The sequence below is a fragment of the Desmodus rotundus genome, chromosome 2 (assembly GCF_022682495.2).
Source record: "Desmodus rotundus isolate HL8 chromosome 2, HLdesRot8A.1, whole genome shotgun sequence".
Lineage (NCBI taxonomy): Eukaryota > Metazoa > Chordata > Mammalia > Chiroptera > Phyllostomidae > Desmodus > Desmodus rotundus.
Genome location: NC_071388.1, coordinates 33,754,362 through 33,766,351, shown reverse-complemented (window position 1 = coordinate 33,766,351; position 11,990 = coordinate 33,754,362). Strand labels below are relative to the sequence as shown.

General features: G+C 42.0%; 1 protein-coding gene across 9 annotated transcripts in view; it reads right to left on the bottom strand.

The window, feature by feature from the left end:
• Window positions 1-524: 524 nt before the first annotated feature.
• Window positions 525-11,990, bottom strand: part of FNDC3B (fibronectin type III domain containing 3B) — a 319,350-nt gene continuing 307,884 nt past the window's right edge. For 8 of the 9 annotated variants that reach the window (XM_024563559.3, XM_024563540.4, XM_053918084.2 and 5 more), the window contains one exon: window positions 8,375-11,914. In XM_024563559.3, coding sequence (XP_024419327.2) covers window positions 11,603-11,914 — 312 coding nt within the window. In that variant the 3' untranslated portion in view covers window positions 8,375-11,602. Of the gene's footprint in view, window positions 801-8,374; window positions 11,915-11,990 lie in introns of those variants that run through there. The other variant, XM_053918082.2, reaches the window with a different exon arrangement.

Genomic DNA, 11,990 nt, shown 5'->3' with positions numbered 1-11,990 from the left:
ACCACTAGAACCAAACCCACACAGTCAGGGGTCTTCCTCCCTCCCTTTTTCTCTGCACTTAAAACAGTGCTTGACACAGTGGAAGTGCTCCATCTATTTTGTAGAATGACTGAGGAACATACAGGGAAGAAACCGTGGTTTTTAGATTGCACAATAGAGAGCTCGAAGTATCTCTGAGGTTTGTGTGACACACTCTTACACAAGACTGACTGACTTGTAATGACTGGTCACGACTGTTGTACCCTAAACCTCGAAAAGAAACAAGTCTCTCGTCTCATCTCTTGATTTCACACACTGAGCATTGCTGCCTGTGTCACCCGTTCACCGTGCTCTCACACTCCCTTCCTCTCTCACCTGTCCCACCTGCCCCCAGCGACCCTGAGAATCGGGGTTCCTCCCTGTCACAGAGTGCAGCTGGCACTGTTCTACGAGGTGACGGGACATGCTGAGGGTTCATGGAGTGGTTACAGAGGAATCGGGATTAGGATCTGGGATTAGTGCTGGATTGTTATGAAATATTCTCATCACCTAGGGATCAGTTTTATTGACTTTGAAAGCTAAGGAGGGCACCCAGGAAAAGAAAAAAGTCTAGTACTACCCCACAGGAGGAAAATCCAACGAGAAAAGAGCCAGAGGCAAAGAGAGAGAGTCGGTGCCACTCAGTCATGTTGTCCTTTTCTCTCGATTCCCTGCTGTCCACCAGGAAGGAAAAGAGGATGCTTCAACCGGGCGGGGCGTGTCACAGTTCAAATGCGCTCAAATTGATAAAAGTTGGTGGTTCTTCGGCTCCGGGTCAGGTGCTGTGGGAAACAAGGCGAGGCAGTCATTCTCCGCCGTAGGATAATTCCCCGAGCAGAAAGAATTCAAGCAAGCACTACTCATGAATTCACATATACATCTACTTACTCTGTGAAGATTTACTAAGTGCTCACTCTTTTCCAGGCAATGTTCTAGGTACTAGGGATACAGTGGCGAAAATACAAAGTTTGTGTACTTGTGGTACTTCCATTGTATTGAAGAATCAGGATAATCCATGTTTATCTGCCTTAAGGAATCTGCCTAACTAACAGCCAGTGGCGGTGGAGCAGGATCCAAACCCCCTGGGCCTGTTGCCTGATCCTGGCTCCTGGCCCACCCAAATCCTCAAATTCTTGAACTCCAGCATCCAGCACCCAAGGGCTCCTCTCCAGAATTGGAAGCAAAACAAGATCGACTATATCATAGATAAGATAGATAAATCAGAACCAACCTCCAAAATTCACATTATTGGTGACATTTTCCCCCAAAATCTTCAGCTGGTGAAGAATAAACATCAAATAACGAAATATGAGACTCACAATAGTGTGTGACTCCTGTTCCCCAGGCCCAGCTCTGCCCATGATTATTACATGGCGTGTGCTTGCTGCTTCACAACAATCTCTCACTGCTCTAACAGCCTGCTTGTGAATCTGCTGTTGGTTTAAGGAAAGCAGGGGACCAATCAGAGAAGAAGAGCGAACCAGTAAGATCTGTTACTGTGGGGAGGAACTGACTGCCTTGTTTTCTTCCTTCAGTAGTAACAACTGAGCCCTTGAGTATTCAGCAGGGAAACAGAGCCAGGCTCAGCCCCCATGATCTTGGTGTGGCCTGCATTTCAGGTCAGACAGGATTTGTGACTTCACTGGATGGTACTAATGAGACACAGGGCACACTGACTCATTTCGGCTTGACATTTAGTTGGCCACACGATTCCCAGAATGTTATGCTGCCTGTTGACAGGTGTTTTCAGGGTGGAGAGATCATTCAAAAATAAAGAGGTGGTAATGCTGAAATTTTTTAAAAAAAGCACTAAAGGGTTTGATGTCCAGGCTCTGTATACATGTAAACATTCGACTCTGTTTAACTCCGGATTTTCTCAATCGTAATAGGTAACGTACGTGCCTAGTGCCCATTTCCACAATTAGCGCCACCTGCACTTTCTTCTCACCTGTTTCAAAACAACACACCTGGTGTCTAAGGCTAAGTCCTTCAGTTGTGCACCCAGTTCTCATCCTTTCCATCTTCTGTGGCCCCTCGCTGCACGGATCAGAACTGCTCCTGTGTCTCCAATTGCTTCCTCCAGATTGGCGCTTTGCCTGGAGTCTATGAAACGCCAATGGCTGCCCAGTTTTCTAAATCAAAACCGGCCCACCAACCACGCCCTTCCTCCAGCCTGCCTGCCTGTTAAGCTACTGCGCTCTCCTTCCCTTCCCCACAGACCTCCCCGACAAGGCCTCACCGCTGCTCACTATCCACTCGCTATCGCCTGTCTCCCGCCCAGTCCTGTTCGAAACTGTTCTTGTAAAGCACTCCTGGGGCCGCCTGACCCTTTCAAGATGCTGACTTATGTGGAGGGGGGGCTTGTTACCCAGTAATAGTTAACTCAGACGGGGCAGAGCCAGGACCTTGACCCGCTCTCCCTACTGTCTTTCCGTGCCAGCAGGTAATGGGGGGAGTAAGGCTAAGGCACGCACTAATGTGGGGGCTTTGAATTTCAGGTCAAGGAGTCACAGAGAATATTTAGAAGTTTTGTTGTTGTTGCTTTTTTAAAAAAAATTTTTTAAAGGCTACATTAAGGAGGTTTGTGGGTAGAGGGAACGGGGGAGAGGATTTTAAAAGAGAATCCATCACTTGGGAAGCCCTTTCTTTTTTCTTCCTCCCAGCTGTTTCTAATATAATTGCTCCCTGGCACGAAGGTGGTTGGGGACATCTGAAGTCTCTCTCCACACCCTTGTTGAGCTCCCGTTCAACTGACAGTTTCACAGAAGAAACTGAGGCCTGGAGTGATAAATGGCTTGCTGAAGGTTTCAAACCTGCTAACTGCCAGGATTTTGGACTCGGTTACTTACGTGCCTTTCCCAAGTTACTTAAGCACCCTGTTCTTTGAGGGGAAGCTATCCTCACCTCAAAGGGCAGTTAGGTGATAAACGAGATGATGCAAGCCAAATGTCTGACATGCTTCAAGGGCTCACTAGTAAGTGCTCTAATTCCGCACCATTTTTTGATTTAAAAAAACAACAACCCCCCATCCCCAAACTAGAGCTTTCCTAAGCTCAGCACATATTGCTTGAAAAGTAAAAAACAAAGAAACAGGCCAAACCTGAATTAATTCCCATCACAAAAACCTTTGAGATTGTACATTTCGCAGATAGTACATCCTACTTTAAATAAGCCTCCTTTGCAACATAAAACAGGTTGGAAGTGCTTTGTGTCCTAGTTGGGAACGTGGGGGTCACTGGTGTCAGAAACCCAAGAGCAATTCATTTAAGCACAAAGAAGTACAAGGAAGCCAGGCAAGGGGGCTGGGACAACCAAAGAGCAGCACAAACCGGTCTCAGCGCAGGACCTCCTATGGCATCCTTGCCCTTTCCGCTGCTTCTCTGCCAGCCTCATTGTTTTCTCTCACTGACCACTGGCCTTCCCCACACTGAGAAAATCAGCTGCTCAAAATTTTCAAGCTTTTCATCTTGCACTTCCAGACTTTACGGCAAGACTAGCTTGAGTCTTAATTCCAAATGGCTATGGACTCACCCCTAGAATAATATACTTAAACCCGAGCAAGAAGCCTGGGAAGAATACAGCAAAAGCTGTGGAGAACCGAGTGGATGGAGTTGGAGGTGGGAGAGGGTGTCCCGTAGCTCACTGGCCAGAGGAGGGTGTGGCAGACAAAACAAGAGATGTTTATTATACTCTCACTTTCTCTCACACACCTACTACAAAACCAAAACCCGTTTTATCTCATCTCGAGTTCTGCGGAAATAACACTATACAACCTTCAGGGTTTGGGCAAAAGCACATTAACTTTAGCAAAGTCAATTTTCCCTCAAGTGAATATTCCTAAGTCCCGAACTTGAAAATATGCACAGTAAGACAGGAAGAGGCAAGCAGGTGGCTGAGGCTGGCAGGGATCAGCTATACAAACTTTCTAGTTCAGCTCAATTTCCAGTTCTGTGTGGTTCCCGATTTTTATTCTCACTCCTTCTCTTTGTCTAAAATAAAACTCTTTTCACCTGAGGACAGACTGTATTTGCAGATGCTAACTTCAAAGTGTGTTGCACAGGTCAATTTGCATTTTAGGAGGCAGCACGGTGCATTGGTCTCAAACTTTAGTCATTTGCTTATCGGCCCTATGATTTCTGCCGTATCTGAGCAGCACCCGCATTATGAGTTACTTGTTATATTTCTGTTGTAAACTTAAATATCCACTTTAGTCTATTTGTCTTTGTTTGCACAGATGACAAAAACTACATAATTTTAAAGAGGTTGACTTCAACCAGTTATCTTGTATACCTCTTCACTTTGGGGAACACGATGGTGGAAAAATCATAAACGTACAAGGGCTCCTATCTGCAATAAATTTTATCTGAATTGAACACATTTCTTCTATAACTTGTTTGTGTAGAAGATAACAACCAAAATATCTATATTGTCAGTCTTAGGGAAAAAAAATCAGAAGCGTACTTTATCTATCCTTTGGTTCAGAAAAGGGATGGAATCATTTCTTTAATATGGTTTTGTTTACTATAAAACTAGTATTTATCACAAAATGCATCAGTGCATTTTTCGTCTAAAAGGCTAAAATATTACAGTTAAGACTAAAATCCTCTTGATCACCACCTCTGCACTCCCTGTTAGGACACATCCAAGTTACGAATTCAGACCGCGCCCTTCCAGACTTCTTTCTCTGCATCTGGCCACTCAAAAGCCCTGTTCTGTTCAATGGCCACTTAGTGACCAGTCCCAGATTTCCTTAAATGCCTCGGACCCGCAGGTCGCCATGTGCTGGAGCGCATCCTCAGTGCACAGGGGGCCTTCTCAGATCCTTCCTAAGCATGTATGTGCACAGCCCAGCACGCACACGTGGCCCTCTTGACCTCGAGAGCCGTTACTAACTTTTAAAAGTTCCCTGTGGACATCTCATTTCCAAGGTCTTGAAGTTTCTGGCCAGGCTCTCATTATTCCAACTGGCTTTGCAGCCTCAAGTAGGAGCAGGGTTAATCAACTGCAGGATTATTTTTTACCGAATGCTCTGGGTACAAGGCTGTTCCCACAGAGTGAGCCCGGAGGCAGGTGAAATGATGACAACACCCTGCAAGGGAGGGTTTGCCAGGGAGCCGAGTCAGGTTAGACAGTGGCGGTGCTCAGGGCATGGGACGTTCTGAGGCGATCCGAGACCAGTCTGCTCCCTCCAGTGGTTGCAGGGCTGCTGGTTTTCGAGGCTCCTGTGGATCTGGGGAGAGGGGCAGCAGATTGAGATAAAATACCACAAAACATGCTGTTCTTGCCAAGTTCAATTGTTACAAACCTTTGGTTAATTTCTAGAGTTCTGAAAAAGTTTCCAAAGCTTTTTTGCCATTGTTTTTGTTGCTTTTGTGGAGAAGCAGATGAACAGTCCTCACTCCACCTTTCTTGGAAGTCTTGTCCTCTGTTTACTCACTTTTGACGGAGACAAGTACCAGGAAAAGACGGCATCATCCACGTGCGTGCCGTGGATCTGGTGGGAAATGTGGGCAACCGCAGAGCAAATGCCCTGACCACCAAGGACGGCTACTGCTCACATCTGTTGAAAACCACCATTCCAGAACAAGACCTAGAATTGCCAGATCTTTCAAATTTTAGTAGAATCTGGAAGCCCAGGATTTTGTGTGAAATTTCTACATTTTAAATTATCAATTATTTTAATAAAAAAAAAATCAAAACACCAAAAATAACACCCACGACAAAAATACCATGGTTTGGAGCAGCGAGTCTTATGGATCAGCCCCATCAGTGCTATGTGAACTTCTCCTACCGAATGAGTTCAATTCAACAAACCCTTTTAGATTCTATTGTGAGCCCGATAATGTGCTATGTGCTGCAGTTGAATGAGACTCACTTCCTGGGCATACATTCCTTCCCCCCAGCTTTTGAGGCACTCACTGGAGATGGAAACATTTTTAGTTCCCTCCTAAAAAAAGGGTACCCGCAGGCAGATTTGTTATTTTAATTAGCCCAAGGCAAGGTATTCTGAGAGATGCTGAAAAAGAGCATTTTGCAGTCTAGGGAAGTGATTGTGTGAGTGCGTTTATAAGCACGAGGCGACTAGAGTTAGGGAAGGGATATAGGGAAAGCTGCATAAATCCTAGGACTCAGGGCCAGAGAGCCAGCTTCTGATCTGCATGAAAAGCACCGGAGGCAGAACCCTGTGGAAGCCTCCTTCCTGGTTTACTCACTCACATGGCCGCGTGTATCCTCTAGTTGCTTCCTGAAAAGAGGGGAAGGCAGATCTTGCATTTCTCAAAATGTCTTCACAACACTTTACACTCAACTGACAGTAAGCAGGTAGGAAATCTTTTTCTTTGAAAATCTTGACATACTTGCCTCACTGACTTCTAGCTTCCAGTGTTGCTATCGACAAGCAGAGAGCCATTCTGAATTCTCATCCTTCCATGGGACCAGCTTTTCCACAAGCTTCTCTTGGTACGAGTTCTGATGTTTCAAGATGGTGTGCCCTGGCGGAGGTTCCTGTTTTCTTTCGTTTGCTGAGCGGCCCTGTTCCCTTTCATTCTGGAAACTCAAGTGTCTGATAATTTCCTCCCCTACATTTTCTGTTCTTTCTGGAGATCCTGTTACTTGGATATTGAACGTCCTGGTCTGATCCTAATCTTTTATCTTATGTTTTTATTTTTGCTCTATTAGGTTTTTCTTAATTCTAGCTTCCAACCCTTCTACTGAATTTTTAATTTCCGAGAACGTCTCCCTGTTCTTCAATCATTCCTTTTCATTGACTTCAATCCTTAGTCTACAGATGATTGATCTTTTCTCACCTCTCTGGAGATGTAATAGTTTTCTGAAGTGTCTTCTTTCTTAGTCTCTGATCCTTCCAAGTTATTGGCTTTTGGACTTCTCATTCATGTTAGCAGCTTTCAGCAGATGTCAGGTTGCCCTTGGTGAAGCTGGAGGATTGAAAGGCTGATAGAGGTGTGTTGACTAAGAGTTTCACTTGAGTGCAGTAATTCTCAATCTTGGCTGTACAATGGAACCCAGCTTGAAAAAACATGGATGCTCCAGAAATACCCATTTTATTGTTGTAGGATATGACCTGGGTATAGAGATTTTGAAAATCTCCCCAGGTGATATTACTGTGCAGCCAAGGCTGAGCAGTACCATCAAAGGACAGCAAGCTGTTCTGCCTGAACCAGTTCTTCAGATTTTTCTTTTCGGCGGATGAGGCTCTTCGGGGAAGACTCTAATATTCTCTCACATGCCTACGTTCACTTTATTCTGTTTTTGATATGGCCCCTTCACTCTCAACTGTGGAAAGCATCTCTAAGTCCAGACACTTCCTACTTTACCTTCTGAGGATGAACATGAGGGCCTCTGTGGATGGGTAATTTTCCAGCACAAAAACATGGGGAGGGATTTTATAGATCTAATGGCATTTTAAACAGTTTTCAACAGATACTATTTTAGGCCCTTCTCCCCCTTAACCATCACTTCAGGACATACTTCTATTTTTGAGCCTTCAGGGTATTCTGCATGTAAATTTCATTGCCGTTCATTTTTTCCTGATAAGTTAAAATTTGGCTTTTTTCTGTTGGGTTTCCACACTTCTGGTGCTAATAACTTTGACCCCATTCTGCCCAGAGTTGAGAGAAGTTGTGACTTAAAATTCTTTGCTGTATTTTCAGTGGGGTGTCAAGGGTGTGTCAAATCTGTTGTCTTCAATTTGTCATTCTTACTCATAAGAATGGCCGTCATTCTTTATATATGAAAGTGAGCTTTGAGTTATACACAATTAGTTTCTCCATATATTTCCCCCTCAGAAATAAAAAAAACAAACAGGGATCCCTAGAAAAACAATTCTAAGTCTAACAATGAAACCCTGGCCATAGGAAAAGCACTAGACGTTATTGCTGTTGTTGTTGTTGAATGAGACCTGGAACAGGGAAGGTGGAGGTCAAGAAGAGGGAGTGGCCAGGGCTGAGGACCAGACCTGGGCTCCCGAGTTTTGACATACAGATAAAATGTTAGGCAAAGAGGTGGCATATTATCCACACAGACCGATAAAACAAAAACCAACCAAACAAACAGAAAGCTGGCAGTCCGTGGCCCTGTGTGGTCTACAATCACACTCCAGTTGGTCCATATAGGAAAATTTACATTTTTTGCTTCTTTAGAAAGCGTGATTGCAGGACCCAAGCAGCAGGAGCTGGGCTGCAGCGCCCCCTTCGGGTGGCACAGCAACCCCTGTGTGCTATGACTCCTGCTTGGCCTCTAAAAGCATTTGAACTTGCAATTTCTGGGATGTGGTTTAAGTTTTCAGAAAGTAACAACAACAACAAAAGCAATCCTTCTCACGGCAGAAGAACCCTACTTAAGTCAGAAAGAATTAAAACATTTATTGGGCATAAATATATTACATATACACTACAGATACAGTTAGGTTATTACATATAGCATAGTATTTGCAAAATCTATACATTAAAATTGATATGGCAGTTTCAATACAATGTATATGAAATAGTCTAAAATTTACAATACAGGAAAACATGATTATTTTTTTCTCCTAAAGTTGAAAAGATTGGAATGTATGTCCAACAGTGAGGTAAAACATTTTGTCTTTAAATTTAAAGAATTGTGCAAGGATAACATTCAAACACATTCAATTAGGGCACTTTTCAATTTTGACAGGAATACTGAATTACTGTAGCCAACAAAACACAGTTAGAAAATGCCAACATTTCAAGTTGATAAGAACAAGGCAGATAATATGAAAAAAATCTTTTAAAAAAGTTTTCTTTTTAAACAATTTCTTTGAGGACAAAGGGCAGTTTGCTTCACATGACTGGAATTTCTTGTGCCAGGGATGAGTTTGACATACAGAGCATCAGAAAGCCACGCACTCATTCCTACATACTGCAAAAGGGCGGAGAGATAAGGTTAATATAACACTTTATTTTATTGTTCACGCGTAATGGCAATATATATAGTTATATATCAGTATCACATATACATATTTGTGATAGAACACAGTGCCATAGAGAGTGATAACTTTCTGACTGAGAGATTATGATGAATACCAAATAAAGGAGAGCAATAAAATAAAGTGCTGTCAGCGAGTGTTTTGCACACTTCTGCTTTCTGGTGGTTAAATCTGGTAGTACGAAAATCTCAGAAAGATCCAATATTCATAGCAATTTTGGCCTAAAGTATTATTTCATTTAAAAAATCTCATCTGAGTCGGAGCAGTTGTCCTTTGTAGCAGCAGTTCTAAAGTGTTTCCAAAAAGGGACATTTTTTTTTCTTTCTGCAAACGAGGTTCTTGTACTCATTGGAATCTTCATTGCTTGAAAAATGCCTTCTCCCCAAAACACCTGCTTGAAATTGTCTCAAAATGCAGATGCAATGTTACAGCGGGTTATAATACACATTTAAATAGAGGGATAAGTTTTGGAAGGCCAGACTTTGGCAAAAATATATTTACCTTGATATCATCAGTTTGCAAGGCTAATTAAAGTAATTATTATAGTCAATAACAAAATACAGAACTCTCTAGTACTTACTACATCAATATAGGCACACAGAATAATTCATTAATCTTAGCACTTTCTTTAAGAGATGATTATGGTTTTTTGGGTACATGTAAACGTTTCAATCACTGATAATGGATTTTTTTTTTTGGCATTTAATGCACTAGATGCTCTTATCTTTAAAAACACAAGAAAATGTCAGAAGGTTGATAATACTACAGATGTTGCCAAGGAACAAGACTGACCTAAAATTACAAAAGTATAAAACACACAAAAAATAACATGCTACAAGGGAAAATTAGTACATAAGTACATTTTTAAAATTTTACAATAAATAAAGATTGCACTGTAATTGGCATTTAAAGTACTGTATGCAGAATATAGTATAAATAAACCAAAAACAAAATAATGTTGGCTTCCCCATGACTTTGGTATGGGAATATTATAAGCTGGTACAGGATACTGGATCTTAAGACAACACAGACCAAGCACAAAAGAGCGATGACGAAGAAAAACCAAGTAGCAAAAATATACAGAAACAGAAGGCAGGGGTATACACTGTGTCTGTTGCACCCTTTTGGAATATATTTGCACCTCCAACTCTTAAATGTCCCTGAGGTACGTGAACATTATGGACTTCATATAAATAATCCAATGACTTTGGGTTAGAATTGATTATCTCATGACTCAGAATAAACATGCAAGAGTAACACTTTGCACTCCAATAGCACCTGTTAATCAAGGATCTCAACGCACTTACAAACGTTAGAATCCCCATTTTATTTTATTTTATTTTATTTTTAATGCATGGGAAAACTGAGGCACAGAGAGGTAAAGTGACGTGTTCAGGTCATGCAGCAAGTTAGTGACAGATCCAGGTAAAGAATCTAGGCTCCTTGACCCCCAAACACCCTGTGCTTACAACCAAATACCATTCCCTCTCCACACACGGCCAGGTCAACCCCACAAAAACAGTAACTGCAAATTTGGATGACTCTCTCTTGGGTTTTACCAATTTTCATCTGCTGTTAGCTTAGTATTATGTGCACTGAATAAAGGTATGGAAATTCAATCACTTCATTTGATACCTCAAAGAACAGCCTAAAGGCAAATCTTTCAAAAATAATGAGCTGACGTATAAGAAGATTTCTCACAATTAGTGTAAATCATGAATGATGGGCAGAGGCACTAAACTGTCACCAGTTCTCGTCATATAACTCTGGTCAAACATAACAGAATATAATAACTCTAGTGATTAGATTAGAAGTAGTTATATACAAAGACAAACAAACAAGTTAAAGCAGCTTTTAAAATAGCTGAACAAGGAAACAACTAACTATTGCACAATGCCCTTTTAAAGTTACTGCTATAAATCGACGTGGTAAAATCTACAATGCTCCATAATTTATAGGTGCATTTTGGTTACTTGATTTCTTAGACAGGCAGCTCATAGTGTTAAAATCATAAGAGATACAGATTATTAAAACATTTTAGATTAAAGTACACTTTTTGATCTTCACGAGCTAAACACAGTTAAATAACTGAGTGACAACATGGTTGCTGAGGGCAGCCTTCTCTGAGCGAACACATCTTCTGTAGGCTGTTGTGTGGTCGTACTCCGAACAACCCTGGAACCCTAGCCCTGTAACGACACACACTGTGACTCTCGTTGGCAGCTGGAGATGGTCAAGACACAGAAGTGACTAGTGAACATAAATTACTAAACTGTAACATGGAAAAAAAATCAAAGGCTGGCAAAAGACATCAGTGAAAACAGGAGGCAGGTCTGAAAATATGAGAGAAAGACAAGAAAGCTAGCTTTTGGTATCTGATTTGCTCTTCTCCTTCTTTTTTTTCTTAAAAAAAAAAATCCAGTTTAATCTCTTCCTAGTTTTGCATTTCAAAAAGGTGCACCAAAACACTGATATTTTTTTCCTAGCTAAATCTGTAAAACAAGAAAAATATATAAATCAAAGAACAAAAGGGCGTAAAAAGGGGGTTATCTGAATAAATGTGTGTATTAAAATGTGTAGCATTAATTAAATTCATACCTCTAGTTTTGTTGGGTTTGTTTACTTCATTAAGAAGTACTGTAATATAAAGGCAAATAAAATGGACAGAGTCGCAAAGCCAACCACAATGAGGGCTGCAAACTGTTCATCAGTAGGCATCATGCTCTTCATTTTGGGGCCGTCTAGGCTCCCCATGTCCCCTGGAAGCAGGACCTCACTGCGCCGTAGCGCAAAGGCCGCGGAGGGGCTGAACGCCCCGCACAGCTCCTGAGAGGTGTCCAGGCAGCGCCGACACGCACACACGCGGAACCTGTAATCTGTGTTGGTCTGGAGGCCTGAGATGTGGAATGTGGCTTCTTCCCCCTTGTACACCTTCAAGAAAAGGAAAAGTTCCGGTCAATTAATTGGTACGAATACTGTGGTCTCTAAAGTAATAATCACGTAACAT